We start from the raw sequence: 22782 nt of genomic DNA on the forward strand, positions 1-22782 counted from the left end.
GGGTTGGCGGATTCGGCCTTATTGGCCACCTTAAAAATTGGAATGAAAATGAAGCTCGAAAGTTGGAAGGAGTGTGTAGGTACGTACCTAGCCTAGCACATGATTCATATCTCCCCATTACGTAATTATTCAGTACCGCACCGTCGGGCTGGGTCGGTATAAAAACGCTATGACCATTACGGTAACGGGGCAAACCAAACTCCGGACCGGTGCCAATGTCGGTCAACGTCGGCCAACATAGAAATTTCTTTCTCTGTTCTTGCAAATTTGCAAGCTATGCATTCGCCCGCTCATTGCGAGCGCCAATCCTCTGAATGCATAATTTGTCAGTGCGTGCCTTTCGTTCGGCAGCACTCGGCTTACAGACAGTACCCTTGGCGACGCGTCCCGGTAGACTTTTCCACGCGTCAACCCGCCTAAGAGCTGCTGACGATAGCAGTAGTACACCCAAAGGCGACGGAAGTAAACCAGAGAATGAAATACAGACTCCAGAGGATGGTAAGGCGGACGACGAGAACCTCTTCGCGACAACTGATGGGAGTCACGGCCGTAAAAAGGGCGGGAATGGCTTGAGGTTACGCATGACTAGGAATCACAAGCCTGAAGAGCTCCCCCTTGTGATCATACCCCAGTCATTTGTCTCTAAAGCTGTCTGCCGTCTTGAGGATATCAATGTGAGCGCCAAGCTCAGTGTTATAGACGAAAGGGACGCCCGTACATTTCTGGAAAATGCATTACTTCATCCAAAAGCATACTTCAAGTTTGAAGAGCATATCACTTACATACTCGAAGCTGCGGCTTGGACTGAGGAGACCCTGAGTGAAACCCTCAGGGCTCTTCAATCTAGCATAGGCTTTGATGAAGAGTTCATACATAAAAAGGGCGATATTCTGGTAGCTGCCGCTTTCTGGGCCGTGATTAAGTCAGCTCATGCGATACACGGACTTAAGGCCGTAGATGAATTATTCGAACATAATTCAATTTCGAGCTCTGGGCATCTATTTACCGCTCTCAATTATACACGGCTACTTGGTAATAAGCGCCAGACACCTCATCCGAGTCAAGCTCGGGATATAATACAGCATGTAGTGGACCACTCGGGTCTGCAGGAACATCCCGTCTCCTGGTTTTCACCCGACTTGGTTAGCGAAGTTACGGCCTACGTCCGTGCCGACTTACTAGTCAAAGCCCCGAAAAACACGAAGCTTTCCGAGCTACGCCGGCCCATTACTCTTATTAACTTCTCTGATTATTCGGGTTATTCCGTACCTCACGATGTCGTGCGCAGCATTGCCCATCGGCTAGAATCTGACGTCCTTCACTTGAGAGCTGTTGATATTGCGCATATCGTCGGAGATTATCTTGGGCAAGATGCTGTTCGAGCACCTGGAGAAATCTCGCAACTGGGATACAAGGCCGCAATAAACAGTGGAAGGCAACCTAAAAAGGAGGATTTACTAGACGCTCTAGTGCAAAAACACATATCTGCCATTTCCGTTGCAGTGACCGAAGATACGGGTACGAAAGACAACAAAAAATCCCTAATGGACGGATTCCTATATGTATCGAATAGAGGAAAGAGTGAAAGTCTCTGGAATGATTTGAAGATCAACACGGCTCTAGAAGGATTAATCCAGTGCGCCGATTCGGAGTCTACTGAACAAAGGCCGCTTATTGTTCACATAGATGATTTTAATGCACTCAATGTGGACCTACGCTGTCGCCCTAGCATCATAGACAGACTTCGAAAAATTATCGACGGACTCTGGACAGATGGTAGACAAATTGCTCTAGTCGGCTCCTGTTCGACCAAGCGTGCGCCAAGTTCTTATTTGGCCTCACTACGAGAACTTGAATCAACAGAGCGAGTAGTGAATCTCAGTATGGTTTCTCCGTCAGATACATATGCGTCATCGCGCGCGGACTCGGCTGTAAAATGGGCTGCTTCCGACATCAAGCGCGATGCTCTAGAAAAAAAGGATTACATTAAGGAAAATGAGGTCAATATTACGAAGGTATTGTCCACAATGGTTGAATATCCCTCCGATACTGCCGATGCTGCAATAGCGACTACCGGAGAAATAGGACTATCTGGGCTGCATAGGATCAGACTGCCAAAATCGTGGACAAGTAGCATATTGCCGCTCAATGAGGTATACCGCATTGCTACCATGATGATCGGTCGTCTTGAAAGCACGAACCCGTTAGATGTGTTCAGCATCAAATCTGTAGAAAAAGTCGTTTCCGCCATCAACATGCTTGAGGAAGATAGAACCTCGAAAGAGAACGAAGCAAAGAACCTGTGGAACAGATTAACGCCAGGAGGCCTTCACTCGCCGCCCAACCTATTCGGAAGTGCAGAAAATGACCACGAAGCGAGACTCGAGTCGAGTCTTATAAAGACGCAAGACATCCGCACAACGTTTGATGATATCCACGCATCGAAAGAGACGATCGAATCAATCAAAATGTTGACCACGCTCTCCCTCCTACGCCCTGAAGCTTTTTCTTACGGTGTGCTCGCGACGGAAAGGATCCCGGGATGTCTCCTCTACGGCCCGCCGGGCACAGGTAAAACGCTACTAGCGAAGGCGGTGGCTAAAGAGAGCGGGGCCAACATGATCGAGATTAGCGGGGCTACCATCAACAACAAGTTCGTGGGCGAGAGCGAGAAGAGCGTGAGAGCGCTGTTCCAACTAGCCAAGAAAAAGGAACCTCTAGTAATCTTCATCGACGAGGCGGACGCATTGCTAGGGAGTCGCGGCCACGGCGAAGTGCTCGGGAACGTGTCGAGACGAGAGACGATCAACCAGTTCTTGAGGGAGTGGGATGGCATGGACAAGATGAAGGCGTTTATTATGGTGGCTACGAACAGGCCGTTCGACCTAGATGAGGCGGTGCTAAGGCGCCTTCCCCGGAAGCTGCTAATCGACCTCCCGACCGAGGCCGACCGCGCGGCGATCCTAAAGATCCATCTCAAAGGAGAGGAACTTGATCCCGAGACGGTGTCTATCGAGGATATCGCGAAGAGAACACCGCTATACTCCGGTTCGGACCTGAAGAACGTGTGCGTGGCGGCGGCGATGGCGGCGGTCAAAGAGCAGCTGGAGTTGGAGGAGCAGCTGAAGACTGGACAGAGAACTGGTACCGATGACGGTATGAAGAGGCGAGTCCTCCAGGCACGTCACTTTGATAAGGCGCTCCGGGAGATCGCGGCAAGTGTTAACGAGGATATGGCGACGCTGACGGCGATCCGGAAGTTCGACGATAAGTACGGCGACGGAGGGGCCTCTAGACGCCGTAGCCGGAAGGGTATGGGGTTCCAGATCGTGCCTGAGGGTACGGGGGTTGGAGAGGGGAGGATTAGGAGTGGGCGGTGAGATACCTATGCACTCCTTGGGTTTACGGGTACGGATGAGTATACGCGGCTCGGCTCGTGGTAGAGTGTAGAGCCTTGTCATAGCATGGTATGGTAGTGTCTATCGAATTGCTGTGTCTTTGCCCCCTTTTCTCCGTCTTCACTCCGAGGTCGATCTTGGCCAAGAGCCTCTCTTTTCCGTGCCTTAGTTCATTCACTTTCCCTCGGTCAGGTCGGTGCGTTGTTCGTGGAGCTTTTATTGGCTATGAGGGATCTTTGGCTCCGTATTGTGTTACCCATCATGCAGCCTCATTTCTCGACCCTGGTCTCAATAACGTCCACCCTAATTTGCGTATGTCTCAAACTGGGCGACGACAGGACAGGCGACCTATCAGAGTAGACATTTACGCCTTCCCACCCTATTGAAAACCTACCTAGGTACCGGTAAGTACCTTTGACATAGCTCTCTTAAAGCAGCGATAGATCTTCCCCTCGAAAAGAAATATGTCGTTCCCCCCCTTTACTTCTGCATACTACTCTTACACTCAGCCACCCGCATCATTGCTTTCATCAAGCCTTCGTTACCCTTTCAATCTCTTGCCGCTTCAACCAAAGCCATCTTGCCAAGATGTCTGAGTACTCTGAGTTCTTCGACTTTGACGCCTTCCCAGAGTCCGACGAATACGCCATTGACTTCAGCGAGTTGGGCAACTCGAATCCGATTGGTGACAGGGAGCAGAACTTCGCCCCCAACGCTTACTTGCCGCTGCTGCCTGACGCCAATGCTACCTTTATGGAACCGTGAGGCTTTTTTTTTTTTACCGATTGCTAACAAAAAGGGTGTTTTTCCGTGATTAGGAGGTCTGTCATAGGTGTATCTGAATTCACAGATCTTCAGCCGCAACATTCTCCCTGCGTTACTGGTCCCGTGTAAGTCATACCCAAATAATTCTCCTGTCTTGTACATTCATAGTTGACAGTGTTAGGCCACAAAATGTCGAAAATCGAGCCGAGACTGCGCTTTTTCAACGCGATAATCAAGCCGCAGCTCTAGACACGGATATACAGACAACCTCCGAGAACCAGCAGCACAGTCCAGATACCGCGGACCATCAACAAATTCAAGGGTATACTCCATTTTCATGCAATGAATGCCTCGCTTCATTCCGAAACACTTATCAGTTCCAACTACATGCGAAGCTATCTAGACACAAAACCGTTGCCTGTTCATGTGGTAAAAGCTTTTCACGGCTTGATACTCTAGTCCGTCATCAACGTTCCTTCCGCGAAGACATACGCCTGTACCCCTGCCCCACCTGCAAACATCTCCAGGGCAAGCATGGCTTCCGTCGCCGGGATCATCTCATTCAACATCTGACTGGTTATCACAAATTCAACTTCAGTAAAATTGAAAAGATAGCCCCCACTAAAAGACAAGGTTATGGTGGTCCTTATCACTGCCTATTCACTTCGTGTGAGTTCCATCGAGGTGAAGGCTTTACACGTCTCTCCTGGGACGAGAAATACAATCAAGCTCCTTTCCCCAGACAGTCCGAATATATTAAACATATGAGAGAGGTCCACGAACTCACCCCTTTTCCATGCCTTGAGACCGAATGCAAACGAACTGGGGCCAATGGATATTTGTTGTGGAATGGCTTCAAGAATCATATGGTTAGAGAGCATAAGATTACCCCTGAGCCTGTAGAAAAGTTTGATCTGGGGTATAAGTGTGACCACTGCGGAGAGAGTCTAGAGCGGATAGTTGATTACATGATCCACAACCAAGTTCTACACCAACCTCTACACCAATCCTAGATAAATATAATTTATCATAGGTCAGCGGATTTACGTCTATCCTGCTCGGCGCGGGGATGGGTGTTGGACGGTTATGCCTGGTGGTTCTCAATGTCATTACTATTTGTTCTATTCAGTTCTCTGGTCAATTGAGGTGCTTGGATCTTCTGTTATGTTTGGGAAGGCGATGCTAATTTTTTTACTGGACTTGGAGGTACTGGATATCGAATAGGTTCATTTTCTAGAAGTCGTTTCCTTATTTCACTCATTAGTGTCATATTGTCGCTCTTATAACTAGTAACGCGAGATAGGCTTAATCTCATCCCCTCCTTACACTAAATTATCATATAGAAATGTTACTCAAACACCATTGGTATATCCAGACATGTGTCGTTCATGAGGCTCACGGATAGCCCCAGGACAGTCTTTCCTTCGGTCAAAATACATTCCTTCGCGGATGTCGCCGTCCTGACCGCCAACAGCACCCGTGGCGCAGAATCCTAGGAATTTCCTTTGCCTCTTCGATAGCTTCGATGCGACATCTGGGCGTAATGATACTATGACTGGTCAGACTACTATTCCATGAATTGTGTGGGGGTACTCGATATATCTTGATACTTATAACTCCGCAATTAAATCATTTAGGAAGTTCTAGCTTTCGAGATAGGGTTAATAGGGGCTCCGCTCTTGATATTACGTACAGGGATAGTTTTCTTGGGAGCGAATGAACGACCGCATGAAAAACATGAGGATGGCGGGCCGTTCCGAATCGGGCGAGCCCGGAGTTAGGGTATTGGCTCCTGTGCCGTGCCAGATCCGGCTTTCGAATACGAAGGCGGTACCAGCGGGCGCCTCGGCGGCAATTGTGCCTTCGGTGCTGAAGATGTCGGCCGGAGCGACGTGGCCTAGGTGAGAGCCGGGGATGACTCTTGTGGCTCCGTTGCTAGAATGCATGTCTGTAAGACAGAACATGATGTTCTATTATACGAGATATTAGGTATTTAGCGTAATTGCTTTCATATCCTACTCATGGAATGCGGGTAGTTAACTAACCACACCAAAGACTACATCCCTGATCGGGGGCTGGATGGCGACTTGATCTGTATGCATTTGCATGGGGATATTCCCCGGCCGAGCGATATTCGCGGCGTAAGCATGAAGAAGAGCGTGATCGCCCTTTATGAGGTTAACCTTAATGCTTTGGTTATGATGGGATATAGAGACGGGTTTGACAGTAAGTGGTGCTAAGAAAAGTTATTCAGGGGTAACCCAAAATCTAACAAGAATCAAAAGTTCTAACTACTCACAATTAACCACGGTACTATTTCGTCAATTAAGGGGTGGTTGAGCAGATCGAGGAACTCATCGCCTTTATTAGTAAGTACCCAGAGTCGTTGATTTGGACCGCTGCCGGCATCTGGCCCACTATCCATCTTTGCGATCCCGGCTTTGCGTTCCCCTGCGGCTTGTTCCTCAACGGCTTTTCTAAGAACCTATATCCTACTTGTTAACAGAGATAACTTAGGTATCATGCTCGGTTTCCCACGAGAATCCTAAGAAGTCTAAAGAAAAGTTATCAGACTCACAGCTACTTGGACCGGTGTAAGTGCATTCTTAACGAATCCATACCCGAACTCCTTGATATCCCGTTTCACCTGGGCTATATCCTCCGTCGGGACTGGCAGCCGTTCAAGAGCCTCAGAACATGGCATCTTCGCCTCGGCCGGAGGGCCTTGTGGTGTCAGGAGGTCGGCAAACTTGATGGCAAGGGGTATAGTCTCCTTGCGCATCGCCGTGTCGTAAAGATACGCATCCTTGAACAGCCCGAATCTTGGCTCTAAGTGGCCTTGGGAGAACTGGACGATAGAAGCCGGTTGGATGGTCACCTGACTGTCCGGCTCGGCCCCATCCTCGGGGGGCGAGTCTAGAAGCTTGGCGGGTGAGTCAGGGGCTCGAGCGTCGACGAAGAGTGGTGAATTGGTGCCGAAGGCTACCGAGACGACGGCGTTGAGTTGGGCGAGAATCGGCAGTTTCTCTTCGATGACTCTTCGGGCTTCGACCACATCGTTATCGAAACTCTTGGATAGTTTACCGTAAGGTTGCGAACTGAAGTCAAGCTCTGGTACCAGTGGCTTGCCCGGGAGAACACCCGCCATTGTTACCTAGGTCGTGGGGGCCAAGTCTTTTACTTTTCTCTTGGGATATTCCAACGGCTATTAATGGACTTTATTGGGTAGTCGATTAGGTTTATATATGTAAAGAAAAGAAAAAGAAAAATGGGGTTACAGAGTTGAAGGGAAACCGGGGAATGGGGAATACCAGCTGGCTGGGTGGGAGCGGCTGACTTTACATATATGTTCGTGCTAGTATCGTATAGCTGAGGGGTAGTAGGCATCTGGGCAAAGAGCTTCAAGGTCTTATCAGATGAAGGTGAGACTTTAGTAGTATGGTCCGTGACAACCCAGTGCTTGGCCTTCGTTTATTTCTATCAACTTATAGGTTGTTTCCCACTTTAACGGATTTGAGACCCGGATTTACTAAGTTGCTATGGTGTTTTGGGACTTGCTGTTACGTGTTTCTCGTGTGACATTACTTATTTCAGAAGTCGAAGTCATCAAGACCCCTACCTGCTAGTCATTCCCGAATTGTGCTAGTATGTGCCTCCCTCGCATGCCCCATTCATTCCTACGACATGCTAGTCTAGAAAAGAAGTATGTAATCCAAAGTCGAAAGGCCTTCGATACGGGGGTAATCTCTCGAACAGTAGGAAGGAAGTTCCTACCGAATATATCTATGGTAGAACGATATGCTAACCCGTAGCTGACTTAGATTTCCGTTTTGGGAGTTCCTTGCAAGGCCGATGTAACCCTGGACCATGGGTATCAACTTTGATTGGCTACCATATCTCATACTATTGCTATTCTTGAAGACTTCATAGTTTGCTGCGCCGTTATTCATCCCATGCTAGCACGATGTTCTTTCCGCTTATGAAACATATGTGAAGATAGCTTAGGTAATAGCTAGTTGCCTAGTAATTATCAAAGGTATATGATACATAATTATAATGAAACGGGAGGCGGTAACTGAGACGATTTACGACGACATGCTTAATAAGAAGTTATGTAATTTAGATATTTACTTAGTAAGCAAGGGGGCTTCTTCAAATCACATCTGTGTAACTTCATATTTGTAATCTCAATCTTGATTAGTCATCTGGGAATTCTTCATGGTAAATAGTTAAACACGTAGATGAGTATTATATGTAACTATTGTTGTTAATATTACAACATGGGGAATATAGTGATACAGATGAGCGACGATTGAAGATAATCTACCCATATTATTCCGCTCTCGTTGTCCGGAAAACCCCTAACTCAACCCCTTTACCGAATACAAGGAAAGTTTATGACTAAGCAATTCTAGGAGATGACATTTAAATACGCTCCATTGTTTAAATCATATTAAATATCTAAAAGACCACCTGTAGAGATAGATAAACCCAAAGGTACCTAGAATACCCTGATATCCAACGAGATACCTGTCCATCAACCTGAACTTCATATCTTACGCGTCGTGTCTAACAGGACTCTATAGACATATGGAACGGAACATGCACGACACCTTACGTCACCGCAAGCGAAATTCTCGGGTCTTAGTCTGAAGTACCTTCGGGCTGATGCTATCAATGGCCTGACCATCCATCTTTCCGTATATAAAAGCTTCGCCAATGAACTCATAGTAGTCAGGTTGCTCTCCCTTACTGATGTCAGGCTTGCGTCGGTTTATGTCGGAACTTTTACCCAACGTGGTAAACATCCAAGGTCGAATGATGCAAGGTACGCTGCACCCAAATATTATACAGATTAAATCGCCCATCTCTGTTAGTGGGGGTCCAATGCCGACCAAGTTCTCTTTTGGATTGTTTTCATCTATCCCTTCGAGCACGACGCGATTCCAAGTCACGGCTTGCACGCGCCTGATGTAGTCATACATGATGCCGCTTGAGTTTTGTTCCAAAATGTTCTTGGTGGAGATGTGTCCGTTTGGGGTATCTTGTACCAGGCACCGAAGAGATGCTCGGTGGTACCAGCTTGGAGGCGGTCTCCCGTCTGGGCCCCTATCAGCGACTAGGGTCCTCCAGACTCTGTCTGGGACCAAGAAAACTTCGTCGTCTCTGTTTGACCATCCCAGTCTCTGAAGCGCACCTTTGGGAATGATACCATCAGGTATAGGGTCTGTCTTCCATGTAACAGTACTCAGGATGAACCCTTTGACGTAAATTGATGGGTCCCTATCTCTCAATCTCTGTCGCTCTTCAGCAGGAGTCCTAGGTCGGTCATTGGATCGCAAGCTAGGTCGCCTTGTTGAGGTAGATGTCGCACTACCTAGGCCGTCTGAAAAATGGGATTCGGTAGGCGATAGGCCGTTTGGTGACGCTGGGTTGCTATTTGGTATCAAATCGCCGTTCCGGTGTGATGTTTTTGTCACGGTCGGAATTGTTCCCGTAGATAAACTATTGGTTGTTGGCGAATCTGGAAAATTTATCGACTCTCGTACCGCCATTCCGAAACGAACTTCAGGCGGTTTGTCCCGAGATGCATTGTAGATCTTGGCATTGGGTAGTCCTACAAAGTTATCACCATTCTTCCGACCGTTGAACCCTTCTCCCTGCTTGCCAAAAGGTGACTCAGGAACGGTCTTTATCCATGATGGAAGCTCCACTAAAGTCTCATACATAATCTTTGTTTCCTTTCTCTCAGGTAAGGCCCATTGGCGACATAAAATGTCAAGTGACTTGCTACTATCGACTACGTAGCGGACGAAGTCAGTGTAAACCATAAGGAGATCGTGTGTGTATTCAGGGGTCGGCGGTTGAACTTGTGTTGAACTCGATGGAATCCAAATACCGAACTTAGTGGATGTATCCCTAGCGATGTTGAGAAAGGAATATATGGTATCGCGCGGGTCGGTTGTTTCAAATGTTGACAATGTCGATACTAAAGTCTCGAGGGTTTTTATAGGTTCGAAAGGGCTCTGATCGGCGGCCCTCAGGAACGTGTTGCTCAATTCGTCTACCAATATCTTCGCTCCAAGAGGTCCTAGCCCTGCAATTGCGATATAATCCTTAGGCTTGTTACCGAAAAGCTTTCGAATCTTCTGAAAATTTAGATCGAAGAGACTAACGGCGTCAGAGAAGTCTCTCCAATCCACTTCTTTGGAACCGCAACGCACCGTAGCCTCCTTCGCAAGAGCTAGTTCTTGAATGATCCATCTCCGGGAGAACCAGCTACATCTCATTAAGAAGATAAGGTCGCGCCAATTCTTAGCTTGATCTGGCAGGATTAAAGAGTCTATGTCTTCTGTAACGATCTTGGGAATGAAGCTCATTGCTCTATCGGTTCTGCCATGTTGATCGGCTAGTCCTAACCAAACGCAGACTCTCGTTGCGCAGGAATAAATGGTCGCCATGTTCGGAACTTGGGCTCCTTTCTCGACCTCGTTACCCTGATCCATACAGAGCCCATCAGCCCATAAGATGATTGCATGATTCTTATCACGTAAATGCCGTAAGGCTTCGTATAAGTTATCCTTAACATAGAGGCGCATGGAGACCATAGCCGCAACGTCGCTCATATGGGACATACCTCCCATCATATTATTCGCAGAATGGACGTAAATCGGATTGTCTGCTTGGCTTTCGCCCCAGTGGTATGAAAGAGCCTCGTAGGGGAAATCCTTTAACTTCTCGATAGGTATTGTGACAAGATCTGCGACGAGATCTCCTTCGAAATCTTGGCTGGCCTGGAGGGCCATAAGGCGTACTTGGTTGCTTTCAATATGATCATATCTGTACAGGAATTTCTGAGCTTTCCATACGGTATGGCGAAGCCTATCGCGAGTATTTTTCTTGTCTCGGCGGGGTGACGGGGGCCTGTAGTTCAGGGTTCTTCTCTTTTCTCCAGTTGGACCAGTGCGCTCAGGTAATTTGGCATATTCCAGGATTGAGGCCATGTTGCTCTTCTAGCAGAAGGTTTTTTCTCTTTTTTTCTCTTTTGGCCGATACAGTTTCCTCAAACTTCTCTCATGAAAGGTTTCAGAGGGAGTTCTGTATGGCATGCTTGGGAGGGCCTTCGAAAACGCTAACCATTTTGGGAATGAGATTTGGGAAGGATTCGCAATTTAGGGCTGAGCGAGCTGAAAGGGCGGCATTTTGGGGAAAATCAATCCAAGATGCAGCGAACCCTGTCTGATTAGAAGTATTCCGATAGCTAGCTGTAAATTGTTAAATGAAAATGTGAGTTTGGGCTGGTCTGTTCAGTCAATATCTTTAGTTAGGTCTCAATTGTGGCGGCTTATCTTGCTGCTGGCCTCATTTTTGGAGTAGCTGCAGCGCTTCAACTCCGAGTCCAATTGGTTACTACCTATGTCGGTTCTGCTGAGTTTAATGAGCAGCCTGCATGATGTCCTTGTAAACACACCTAGCCGACACCTCGCTGGCATATGTGACATCACTATAATGCCCGCCGATCGTTCACACCGAAAAATGAGACTTCGATGTCGCTCGCCTTATGCTAGATTTGAATTCTCATAGGTTCATCGGTGGTTACTATTATTGGAAATTTGAGATGAAAGTTCTCGTGGTAAGGCTACCTACCTACGTAGGTAATCGATGCTTGTCGCGATAGTTGCATGGCCTGGCAGCGGGGTATGTCAGTTTTATCAGTTGATTGGACCTTTCAGATTTTGGCTTTGCCGCCAACTCGCGCATCTGGATCTAAGAGCCTCGTCCTCGTCAATTGGAATTTCTCTTATGTTGTTTATTATCTTACATTTTTTGAAAATAGCAATATGAGTTCAATATCATTTAGTGTGGTAAGAAGGAAGACCTATAGGCAATGGACCTTGTTAGTGGACCTTGTTAACATCAACACCAGCTTCTAGAAGGACGAGAGAACTTAGCTAGGCCACCCCATTCTAATTAACGCGTAGTTTTTTCCAAACCCATAAATATATGGTTTAGTTTTATAAATGTTTAACTATCTGAATATTTATAAAGTTAAACGATTACTCGCATTTAAACGTTATATATTTTCAAACGTTAGAAAGAAGTTCAACGTTTCTTTCAAATAAATGTTTGACGATAGCTCGAACTATTCTAAGTCCCTGATCTGGTGTGTGTAACCCTTTCAGTTGTTGTTTTGATCCAATCTATCTTCCTTAAGTCTATATAAGACCTTGATCCCACCCACCTACCTCCAATCCTTCTTCTTCTTCTCCATCTTCAAAACCTCCAAATCTTTGAAGAAGTCTTTGAAGAAGTCTCCAAAGATCTACCCATATACACCAGGATCGCCTCCAGGATCTCCAGGATCTCCAGGATCTCCAGGACCTCCAGCCTATCTGATTTGCTAGTGACTCGAGGCTCAACTGCGGCTCTTGCAGGTAGGTAGGTAGGTAGGTAATCTTGCAATCGTAGAAATCGTAAAAATCGTAGAAATCGTAGAAATCGTAGATAGCCTCCTACATACGTAGGAGGCCTCGTAGAAAGCTATCCGTTTGCTTGTTGGTCCCAAAGTGAAACACCTATCCGCTAGCTCCTGCAGCTTCCCGTCTAGGTACATCGAAGGCTTCATGTTAAACGTTTCGAATTTCCAAACGTTTCGAAAGGAAGTAAACACTAATCTAAAATATAAACGATTGAATAAAAAAACGCGCAGTCGGCGGTTTCTTTTTTTCCAAACGTTTGCATCGTCAAACCATAAATTTACGATGAATTGACGGTTAATTGGGTGCTGCGAGCTTTAGTACGGAAACTGATCCAATTCCATCAATTACGTAAACGCTCCACATATATTAGTGGATACCTTCCACTGTACATTATATAAGCACGGCAGCCATTAGGTAATTAGCTCCTTGAGCCCTTCCTTTTGGCTGAACTAATTACTTAATAAGCGGATTTGTAACTCCTTACATACTATCAGTCTACTCCCCCTTATTGCAGGTATAACAGATACCCAAGGAACTAATGAATGGCAATCCGGTTTAGAGGCGGTAGGGGTGATGTTCTAGTGTAGAATATACGACATAAGTGACATTAGAATCTTTGCGGATTTTCATGTCTGCTGGAACTCCTTCTCAATGCGTGATCACTTGCGCAGACGTCCATAGGTAGGTAGGTACCTAAATGATGGGTGAATAATACTGTGTCGGCGACCTCCAGGGCTGGGCTTAGTAGCGATTCTCCTCCTAAATTCTAGTGCATGACCGCTGTAGCTTAGGGAGCTTAGCCACTAAAGAAAAGCCTCATACAGTACGCCAGTATCTTAATTTACACAGTGCCAAGCTATGAGCAAATGTGCGAAATAATTAACTGAGATCTTCGTGGCTATAAAGTTTTAGTATAACCAGATACGGAAATTTATTTCAAGTATGAAAGTCTCCTATTCTCCTTTTCGAATTTATTCCGTCAAAAATAGGACATGAATATTAGAATAGCCGAGGTCTAAAGCACGGGGGGAACCATGTAGTTCATTCATATGCTTCAGTCTAAAGTCCGAGGCTAATAGGTTAGGTGTAACTATTATATAAGGTTATCCTCAATGGTTTCGATGTAGAGTGGGATAAACTTAACGATCTTGTGTCCCTTGGCAGGGCGACCCCATCTCTTATAGGTGCATAATTAAGGGGCTGTTGCAACGGTAGATCCGGGTCCGCGAGCCGAAACTGGGACTTCCTCCGGGGTTAGATCTCGGTTCAATCACGACACGAGTCTTGGAGACGTTGTATTTACTCGTATCTTGCCGGGATTGCGATTCTACGATTGAGAATTATAAATATAAGATGTTTCTCCGTTTCCTAGGTAAATACAAGACCTTGTTGATGAGTAGATCTTTACTCACATTTTAACCCTCTCACAAATAACCAAGGCATCATCATGACTACCAAACTTCTTTTCTCGACAGTCCTCCTGGAAGTAGCCGCTGCGGCGGCAACTGGATTGGTAGGGCGACAAACTGCCTGCCAAGACGTACACTTTTTCATAGCCCGCGGTTCAACAGAACCGTACCCAGGCCGTCAAGAGGACCTTGTCAACGCAGTCTGTGAGGGCCTGTCTAGCTGTGGATATGAGGACATTATATACCCTGCTTCATTCGACAACTACTGTGCTTCGGCATACGGAGGCGTCGTCAACGGCACCGCCCAGATCACGGCGTACGCCGAGAGTTGCCCTAATGCGAAGTTAGTCTTGACAGGCTATTCTCAGGGAGGACACGTCGCGGGTGATATACTTGGAGGAGGTGGAGGCGAAATCCCGAATCAAGGATGCACGCAACCAACGAATACGCCATTGTCGCCTGAAACTTCTCCAGGCAATAAGAGTAAGTGGTTATCAACCTACCGAGGTGCTTAGGTGTACTAATCAGAACCGTATAGTCGTAGCAGTGACCTTCTTTGGAGATGTACGTCACACGGCTTCCCAGAGTTATAACGTTGGAACCGGAGCAGCAGGTAGTGGAGTAAGTAGTCCAGGAGGGTATCCATTAGAATTGGAGCTAACACGTGTTATAGATTCTCCCAAGGTCAGCGGCTGAACTTGAATCTCTAAATAAGTTCTCGGATTTATTACACTCATGGTGCTTCGTTGACGACCCAGTTTGTGCTGGAGGCGCAGATGTCAGCGCGCACCTTCAGTATTTCGATGCGTCTATAGCCGAAGCCGCCGCGTTTGTGAAGTCCAAAATCTGAAGCAATAGTCATTCAATAGAGACAGATATGTACACTCTGCTGAGTTTAGGTTATTGAGTAGAATTAAATAGGTAGAAAAAAATTCCCAATAGACCTATACACCACTTGAGTCGCATATAATGTTGATATTCAACGGTAGGCCCCATTTTATTATGTGAATAGGTACCTACAGAAGACAAGCTTCAATAGTAACCACATTTGTTAAACTTCATCCACATCTGAGTGATCTCACAACTATGTGGATCATCTAGGCATGGTGCATGAAGAGTCCGATCCGTATCTCGCAAGATGATCTGAACGCTGCAGTGATAAGTATGCAGGGGATCAAGAATATCGTCGTCCAAAGGCTTCCCATGGTGGAAGCCCATGTCGAATTTGCGCCAGCTATAAGAGCAGTGATACATATGCCATGACCACGGACCCCAGGCCCCATTATAACCGCCAGTTGCCCATACTTCCCTCGGAAGCTCTTCCTCAGGGCGTGTCGCGTTGTTAGGGTAAAAGTGCCAGTCTGTAATGTTTAGGAAGTGATTTATCAACTCGGCGTTATAGCACTCGGGACGCTGCCACGCCCATGACATTGGGTCGAATATGCAGCCGAGGGATTGAGCTTCGCCGGGAGAGTGGCCACAAGACCCGAATTCTTCTCCTGTTGGTTTTGATGTTTTCGGGTGGGTTGGAGGAAGTCCTTCTGGCAAGGGAATTTTATGTGATGAGGAGCTTGACGTTGATATGACCTCAAAGTTTGCGATCTTTTCTTCCATCTGATCGATGACGGAGTCTAGCCGTGCTGAATTAGATGAGCATACAGCGACGAGTGCTATACCAAGAAAGAAACATAATATCGTAGGTATATAAAAGAAAGGCGACCGCCAGGCTAGCTGTCTGCTAGAATGGGCGCGGAAATCATCATGATCTAGTGGCCGGGTGTGAGACTCAGTTAAGAGACTTTCGTATTGTTCTTTGTGATGAGTTTGCGACATATCTCGGATGCTCTCTGGTATTGCCTTTGACTTCTTGCTGGAACTCGCCATTGAGGATCAATTGGCCTTTCTCCTCTGCTGGCCTCGCATATATTTTCTGAGTCAAAAGAGTACCGAGTATGTTTAGCAGAAAAGAAGAAAGTAGGTGTGTCAAGCGCAAGTAGAACTGGCCGAAAGGTAGATTCGGTCTATCAAGCACATGAATATTAGACTTGAGAATTATCTGGGTCCCGATCCTTCTCGGCATTTACGAATGGAGAGGGGCTAATCCTTCATAAGACCTTTTGTGACTAGGTTGAAAATTTCGCCGACATATGATATGGGAGTATAGTTCTGATACAGCTTTCGAACATCACTACTTATTACACGCATATATAGAAGTGGAACATGGTGTGATAGCTCTGACTAAATAGGTAGGTATGTTGGTTGAGCTTATGCCAGTAAAGTTGATTATGTGGTAAGAAGGTAGTTACCCACACCACATATACCAACTACCTACCTAGCTCCAGAAAGTTCTCGCGGAATAGAAGCTTATATTTCTTGGCTGCATTACTTCAAGTATTATGTGTAAGTTTACATAGGTACCCAGACACGTGCGTCGACTATGCAAGCAGTTGTGAGGCACAGCATCGTCATGCTTATCCGGGATCCCAGTACAGCGACAGCATGGAATTAGGTGATCTTTGCCACATTCTGAATATAATATATCCTATTCCACGAGGGAAGTAAGCGTTAATTGGCCTCCCCGCTATGGTGTTCTATCACGCCTTACAGTTGACCCAATATAGACCTCCATACTCGTGTTGTCAAGTCCCCAATTTGGTAACCGTTCAGCCCAGACCAAGGTCCATACATCTCTCTAGGCATCTATTCACCTACAGCCCAAAGCTGTGCTTATACCATACACACCTTCGTATTGGTAGCCTATGAGCGTCATGCGATTGAGTGCATAGGTAGTCGAGTTGATCTCCCCCCTTTAAAGTTCTTCAGCGAATACCGTCAACCAGTCGGGATTGAGCTACTAGTAAGATCTATTGTCTATAGATTCCTATGTAACATCATTCCCATTGGCCTGTTTCCGAATCCTTGTAAGTCCTAGAAATCTAGAGTTGCCGTAAGCACGATATTAACGACCAGTGGATATACCTATCTCACGAGACGGGCTGCATACTAGGTAGTTATGTACCTATTACCGTGCTAAAGTTTGTGTCATAAGCTGAATTACCACTAATCATGTACCGAGTTTTAACTAGAACGTTGAGTTTAACGTTGTTATCGAAATTACGACTGGGTAAGTATCATATAGTTATTTGTAATCCATGAAAACTACCTAGGTACATTCTGAACTAGATAACCTAACCAGGTAGGTATTCATACTGCTATGAGAAAGAGCCATAACCAAACCCACACAATTCACAAGACTTCTAGATTTTCATCGGAGTTTCGAGTCCCCCTAAGTACTATCTCTGCACCGGTTATCCCAAATACGCCCTTTATTGCGGTGGCCCTGGGAGAAAAACTGTGCTCTCATCGGGCTCCGGGTCTCCATCAGGTAGAGCATTCTTGTCAGCCCATTCCACAATCTTGTCAAGCTTGCGACACTTGTGTTCTGTGCTAAAGTCTGGGTATATACCCCAAGGCTTGACCCAATTATAAGTGATAATACCTACGTCGCCCTGGCAAAGAAGGGTCTCACGCAACATTTCGATACAATGATCAATATGAGCACGAATGATGTGTTCGGGGTCAGTAAAGCTTTTTGGTACGTTCTCTGGCTTGAAATAGTACTCCTTATACGTGTACTGGCGGATGATATTCTGTTGTGCCCATTAGTCTATATCACATGGCGAATGTTATAGGACAAGGTCAACGTACCAAACAGTGCATGTGATGGAACACTTCTATGCCAATATTATATTTCCCTCCCTGGGATTCGGGATACTTGACCGCAATCCGCGACTTTCCGATCTTGTCGATGACATCGCCACTCACTCCGGAGTTGTTCACTGGCTGTGTGAGTTTTGTTTGATTCGTGTGTAGACTACAGGTAGCTAAAGGGAACTTACTGTGCGTAAGAATTGTCCAGGCTTCGTCAAGTGCCTTATTTGGCGTACCCTTGTAAACACTTTGATGCTCGAGCGCGCCTCGGAATCGACGAGTTTCGTACTCTATAACTCCCGCATCCTTTTCTAGGAGTGGAGCTGTTACTGTTAATCTCACATACACTCTCAGAATCTCAAGTACTTACAATAGTGTGATGTCTTAGCAGCACATTCTGCTTCCGACCATTCATTTCTCTCGTGGCGAGAAAGTGAGAGCACGATGACGATGCTTATCAAGAGAATGGTGTTGACGACTGCAAGAACCTTGCCGCCTACTCTTGCCCAAGAAGCAAGACGAGAAGGTCGCTGCCTAAAGTGACGTGACAACATAGCCCTATCTTCTCCTTGGCTTTCAAGGCCATCAGAGCTTTGTGAGGGTCTTGTCTCATCCGAGACTAACGGATCATATGCCTTCTCCTTTGAATGGAAACCCATCTTGAGAATGGAAAGACTTAAGATTTCAGACTCAAACAGATGTTGCAGGAAGATGAGTGAAGATGGCCCAGGAAATGGCTGGAAAGGGGGCTAGACCTAAAGTCTTAAGTTCTAATTTTTCTTTCGCAAATTCAAGGTGTTATTGTCTATCACCACATATAACTATTAGGGGCCTATTAGCCCGCACATAGCACATACGTTAGTAAAACTTTACGGCGATATCCATGGAAGCTATACTAGTCCCACTCGAACCAGAATTATCCCTATCACGCCATCTGAAAATAGGCTTCTATAACCTCAAAAGTCGAACCCGCAAACACTTCCCAACCATGCATACCTAGGTAGTTCTTGGCATTCACCAGGATAAAATCCCTCAAGCTGAGTCCTAGCTTTCCTAAACCGTAGAACACATGATGGAGTTATTGCAGAAATGACATACCTGGTGAGATTTTAGGTCCGAAGATTGTGGATCTCGTAGAGCCGGCTCACCACGGAGTTCTGGCCAAGATTTTAGCCTTCGGTGAGAGCTAATAAATGCCGGCATTGAAAGCTTGTTGGTTCACTGGCCTGCGGGAATGCGGCGTTAGCTACGCCGGATGGCGATCCGTGAAAATGTGGGGGATCCCATCCTAATAGATATGCCTCGAATAAACAGGTACCAACTCTTTCGAGATAGTGTAGTGGGTCAGTTGTTGATGAAATCTTACATGGGACGTTCGTGAATTTTATTGTCCGAGCCGAGCATTATAGGGCTAATGCGGCTAGATGCAAGGCCCGTATGGTAGAGGATGGTAGTTAATTCTTACCGGCGTACCTAGGTACGTCTTACCTAACTACTACCTACATTAAACCGGTCTAGGGCTCCTTGAGTGAGTACGAGAATGCCTTAAATCTAACAGTCATAGATATCAACATTACGTTAACAACAGCTGCAACTCAAGTATACCATAAGCCGAAAAGTGAAAGAGTTATCTCCCTTAGAATTCAGATAATCAGGTTAAGTGAAGTTAGTTTAAGCATGTCTATACTCTCAATGGGTAGATATGATTGGTTCCAACATGAGTGGGTGTGTAAGATAATATCTAGGTTAGCCCCTGGAAGTCCACAAATGATCATTCTAACTGCAGCTGTCTCGACTCAATAGACCTTCTCACAGTAGGGCTATGGATTTTACGTAATGTCATCATTATATACCAATAAGACTTTACACATTACCTAGGTACTTAGTTGCGTACCTAGGTACATAAAGAAGTTACCCAGGCCTCCACAATTCGCATCAGATGTACATATCGCTGACTTAACGCGCCGTAAATCTATATTGTCCCACTCCGGTATAAGTATATATGAATTTGTATCCTACATAGGTCATGATGCAATAATAACTAGTATTGCGTGATATCTACCTTGTAGACGAGGGCGTGTCTTCTAACGGACCGAATTTCAAGATATAGCTGAGCCGTATTGCCAAGAGTATGGAGATTATGTTCCGTAGCATGAACCCTAGATAGATTATTCGGTTATAGGACTCTGCGTCTAAGCGACCTTAGTGAGTTGTCATGGTAAAATGGCCCTTCTATCCGACTTGATAACTGTGATGTTCATCAATAAAGCCTCTACAGAGAGCTAGCAACTACCGAAATCCTAAATCCGTACCATGTGATAGACAACTTCGCACTCGGGCCAGGATATCAAAATCCTATTCGTTTTCATACTTCTTAGTGACTGTGATATCTGCAAACCTTGCATTGCATATACGGCGTGAAGTCTGGGTCCTTCTAACCGATTATGGGGAGTATGACATTGCGAATTCGACCTCAGGAAATACGTAACATGCAGACTCAAAGGACCAGAGCGAAGAAGGGGAATAATGGGCGAAGTCTAGCAATCATGAGAACTCGCTCATCAAACACACATTGGTTTTAGAAAGCAGCATCTTCTGTAGCGCTTCACAAGAATCAAGACATAAGAGGACACGATTTCCGCAGATTTTCAACATACAGACTCACACCATCATTCTACTAAACAACAATACATCACTGCCGCCTACATAGTATCTTTATACATACAAAAAGCCCATTCATCCAAGATGCATTTCTTCAAAGCCTCTATCATGGTCCTCGGAGCTCTTGCTTCCACAACACTGGCACTCCCAGTGCAAGACAACTCCATCATCAGGTGCGCTCAAACATTACCACCTAACCAATAATACGTAAGGGATGAGACTGACATGGTAGATAGCCGTGAACCTTCTAAGCAAAAATACGCCACCTATGATGCTTCTCATGTGGAAGAGCGTTCCAAGGAGAAGTACGCTACCTATGACGCTTCCCAGGGCGTAGACAAGCGAGAGCCATCCAAGGAAAAGTACGCAACCTACGATGCCACCCAGGCAGAGAAGAGAGAACCTTCCAAGGAGAAGTACGCGACATACGATGCCTCCCATGCCGAGAAGCGCTCGAAGCAGAAATATGCTACTTACGACGCCACCCAAGCGGAAAGGCGTTCTAAGGAGAAGTACGCCACCTACGACGCTACTCAGGCAGAGAAGCGAGAACCTTCCAAAGAAAAGTACGCGACTTATGATGCTTCTCACGCCGAGAAGCGCGAGCCTTCAAAGGAGAAGTACGCCACTTACGATGCTTCCCACGTGGAGAGCCGAGAGCCATCTAAGCAGAAGTACGCTACCTATGATGCTACTCAATCCGAGTAGAGATGGCTCGTGAGTTGAATGTTATTGCGGAACAGCTTATGTTGGGGGAGAGGGGTTACCGAGTCTCCCCTAACACAATCCACTACATAGAATTTCGCATAACAGTACTTACCTAGACAATTACAATTTGGGGGTCTTGAACAATTGCTGGATGAATGAGGCAAGGAAAGAATAGCCATATGCTAGATGGCTTCTAGGGACACTCGTTAGGACGACATTGAAAAAAAAACATTTACCAAATCCATCCATGCTGTAATTTCAGTTCCAGTGTTACGTAGTTGACGTTAGAAGTGACACCCATAACAAATGAGAAATCATGACATAATCCCTTACATATGTAGAACGGATAATGCTACCTACCTTATGTAGATCACGCAACACCTGCTGTATTCGTATCCAGTAAGTCCGACCGTGTCCTCGCTATTGTCCGCACTCCACGGGTACTTATGTTGGCGCTGTATTCCTATTCCTGCATGAAAGTTAGCCGCTCAATGACATCTCCCCTCTTCTTCACCCGTAATCAATCGGCCAAGCCCCTCAATCGCATTACCATAATAACAAATAAGCCTAATTCAAAGACCGCATTTACTTACCCATTCACCCTCGCAAACCCGGAAAATTCAATTGCGACAACACCATAACGCAGCCATGACATCCTGGAACATCGAAGGCTGCACCGTCGCGGACGCCGCAGCGATGGCGCGCAACAACATGAGCGCCTTCTGGGAGGATCCAACATGGATCCTGCTATGGCCCAAAGACATCACCAGAGAATTCCTGATCAAACAGGGCGAAAAGCGGTATCCACGCCTTCTTTTAAAAGACCGCGAAGTGACGCGTCACCAGAAGGCGGTGGACCCCGCCACGGGCGCTCTAGTCGGGTACGCCCGCTGGATTCTCCCCACCGGGCGTTCCGTCGCGGCTGGTGGCGGCGCAGAGTGGGTTTCGGCGCAGGTACCCGACGTTGGGGAGGATGAGAGCAGGCGGTTTGAGGAGCTGGCTGAGGGGGCGTGGTGGAATGGGAGGAAGGAGATGAGGCATATTGATGATGAGAATGATGTTGTCATGGATCGGATCTTGTCGGAGAGGTCGTATATCAGTAAGTTTTACCTACTCGGTGACTTTAAGATGGCTTGAGGTAATGGAATTGCCTAGGCTCGGGTATTGACTGGTGTCCAGAGCTCGATTATTTGGCTGTTCATCCTGAGAATAAAGGGAAGGGGATTGCGACCGCACTTGTTAAGAGCGGGATCAAATACGCGATAGAAACTGGTATCCCGATATTCGTGATGTCGTATAAGGCTGGCCGAGGTGTTTATGAACGGCTTGGGTTCAAGGAGGTCGAGCGAGTTATCCAAGACGATACGGAGTACGGTGGTAAAGGGGAGTATGGCACCTATTTCATGATCTACGATCATGATGTGCCTAAGGATATTTGAGGCCTGCGATATCGAGAATAGATATTTCATATGTGTTCTTTTGTGATGTGAATGATATATGTGGGAACTGGACTCTGAATGTATCATTTAGGTATGGGCTTTTAAACTCCATAATGATCGGCGAACTCTTTCCATGGTAGATGGGATGCCGAGGTTTAAGGGGAGAACTGAATATCACAAGGTGACCTTGTCTGACTTTCTCATTGGGCTA

General features: G+C 46.3%; 9 protein-coding genes across 9 annotated transcripts; 5 read left to right on the top strand and 4 right to left on the bottom strand.

Moving 5' to 3' along the window:
• The first annotated feature begins 267 nt into the window (after positions 1–267).
• On the top strand, positions 268–3586 carry GGS22DRAFT_147908 (AAA-domain-containing protein). Its single transcript, XM_047958968.1, has one exon. The coding sequence runs from the start codon at positions 315–317 to the stop codon at positions 3378–3380; it is 3066 nt and encodes a 1021-aa protein (XP_047818720.1). The 5' UTR covers positions 268–314; the 3' UTR covers positions 3381–3586.
• A 400-nt stretch (positions 3587–3986) lies between these two features.
• On the top strand, positions 3987–5176 carry GGS22DRAFT_189100 (uncharacterized protein; the record flags this gene model as incomplete). Its single annotated transcript, XM_047964802.1, has 3 exons — positions 3987–4083; positions 4231–4288; positions 4345–5176. 3 exons carry the CDS (start codon positions 3987–3989, stop codon positions 5174–5176), a joined length of 987 nt encoding a protein of 328 aa, XP_047818721.1.
• A 339-nt stretch (positions 5177–5515) lies between these two features.
• GGS22DRAFT_189101 (PhyH-domain-containing protein) lies at positions 5516–7311 on the bottom strand (the record flags this gene model as incomplete). Its single annotated transcript, XM_047964803.1, has 5 exons — positions 5516–5712; positions 5857–6133; positions 6209–6331; positions 6463–6648; positions 6742–7311. 5 exons carry the CDS (start codon positions 7309–7311, stop codon positions 5516–5518), a joined length of 1353 nt encoding a protein of 450 aa, XP_047818722.1.
• Positions 7312–8423: 1112 nt separating this feature from the next.
• Positions 8424–11650, bottom strand: GGS22DRAFT_164572 (heterokaryon incompatibility protein-domain-containing protein). Its single transcript, XM_047961548.1, has one exon. It carries the CDS (start codon positions 11165–11167, stop codon positions 8783–8785), a length of 2385 nt encoding a protein of 794 aa, XP_047818723.1. The 5' UTR covers positions 11168–11650; the 3' UTR covers positions 8424–8782.
• A 2440-nt stretch (positions 11651–14090) lies between these two features.
• GGS22DRAFT_200559 (carbohydrate esterase family 5 protein) lies at positions 14091–14902 on the top strand (the record flags this gene model as incomplete). Its single annotated transcript, XM_047966453.1, has 3 exons — positions 14091–14535; positions 14591–14673; positions 14726–14902. The coding sequence occupies 3 exons, from the start codon at positions 14091–14093 to the stop codon at positions 14900–14902; spliced, it is 705 nt and encodes a 234-aa protein (XP_047818724.1).
• GGS22DRAFT_164573 (uncharacterized protein) lies at positions 14890–16278 on the bottom strand. The gene has a single exon (XM_047961549.1). The coding sequence runs from the start codon at positions 15934–15936 to the stop codon at positions 15085–15087; it is 852 nt and encodes a 283-aa protein (XP_047818725.1). The 5' UTR covers positions 15937–16278; the 3' UTR covers positions 14890–15084.
• Positions 16279–17249: 971 nt separating this feature from the next.
• GGS22DRAFT_164575 (uncharacterized protein) lies at positions 17250–18660 on the bottom strand. The gene is made up of 4 exons (XM_047961550.1): positions 18134–18660; positions 17952–18086; positions 17761–17891; positions 17250–17702 (listed from the first exon to the last, which is right to left on the bottom strand). The coding sequence occupies exons 1-4, from the start codon at positions 18420–18422 to the stop codon at positions 17379–17381; spliced, it is 879 nt and encodes a 292-aa protein (XP_047818726.1). The 5' UTR covers positions 18423–18660; the 3' UTR covers positions 17250–17378.
• Positions 18661–20427: 1767 nt separating this feature from the next.
• On the top strand, positions 20428–21345 carry GGS22DRAFT_164577 (uncharacterized protein). The gene is made up of 2 exons (XM_047961551.1): positions 20428–20597; positions 20661–21345. Exons 1-2 carry the CDS (start codon positions 20509–20511, stop codon positions 21130–21132), a joined length of 561 nt encoding a protein of 186 aa, XP_047818727.1. The 5' UTR covers positions 20428–20508; the 3' UTR covers positions 21133–21345.
• A 276-nt stretch (positions 21346–21621) lies between these two features.
• GGS22DRAFT_164578 (acyl-CoA N-acyltransferase) lies at positions 21622–22761 on the top strand. The gene is made up of 2 exons (XM_047961552.1): positions 21622–22231; positions 22312–22761. The coding sequence occupies exons 1-2, from the start codon at positions 21781–21783 to the stop codon at positions 22569–22571; spliced, it is 711 nt and encodes a 236-aa protein (XP_047818728.1). The 5' UTR covers positions 21622–21780; the 3' UTR covers positions 22572–22761.
• The last annotated feature ends 21 nt before the right edge of the window (positions 22762–22782 follow it).

Source organism: Annulohypoxylon maeteangense (assembly GCF_022496945.1).
Source record: "Annulohypoxylon maeteangense strain CBS 123835 unplaced genomic scaffold GGS22scaffold_9, whole genome shotgun sequence".
Lineage (NCBI taxonomy): Eukaryota > Fungi > Ascomycota > Sordariomycetes > Xylariales > Hypoxylaceae > Annulohypoxylon > Annulohypoxylon maeteangense.

Coding starts and splice junctions, on each gene's coding strand:
- GGS22DRAFT_147908 (XM_047958968.1), top strand. CDS start 315: ATGCATAATTTGTCAGTGCGTGCCTTTCGTTCGGCAGCACTCGGCTTA.
- GGS22DRAFT_164572 (XM_047961548.1), bottom strand. CDS start 11,167: ATGGCCTCAATCCTGGAATATGCCAAATTACCTGAGCGCACTGGTCCA.
- GGS22DRAFT_164573 (XM_047961549.1), bottom strand. CDS start 15,936: ATGGCGAGTTCCAGCAAGAAGTCAAAGGCAATACCAGAGAGCATCCGA.
- GGS22DRAFT_164575 (XM_047961550.1), bottom strand. CDS start 18,422: ATGGGTTTCCATTCAAAGGAGAAGGCATATGATCCGTTAGTCTCGGAT. Junction 18,087..18,133: donor TGCTAAGACATCACACTATT/GTAAGTACTTGA, acceptor TAACAGTAACAG/CTCCACTCCTAGAAAAGGAT. Junction 17,703..17,760: donor TCCATCACATGCACTGTTTG/GTACGTTGACCT, acceptor TGGGCACAACAG/AATATCATCCGCCAGTACAC.
- GGS22DRAFT_164577 (XM_047961551.1), top strand. CDS start 20,509: ATGCATTTCTTCAAAGCCTCTATCATGGTCCTCGGAGCTCTTGCTTCC. Junction 20,598..20,660: donor CAAGACAACTCCATCATCAG/GTGCGCTCAAAC, acceptor CATGGTAGATAG/CCGTGAACCTTCTAAGCAAA.
- GGS22DRAFT_164578 (XM_047961552.1), top strand. CDS start 21,781: ATGACATCCTGGAACATCGAAGGCTGCACCGTCGCGGACGCCGCAGCG. Junction 22,232..22,311: donor GTCGGAGAGGTCGTATATCA/GTAAGTTTTACC, acceptor ACTGGTGTCCAG/AGCTCGATTATTTGGCTGTT.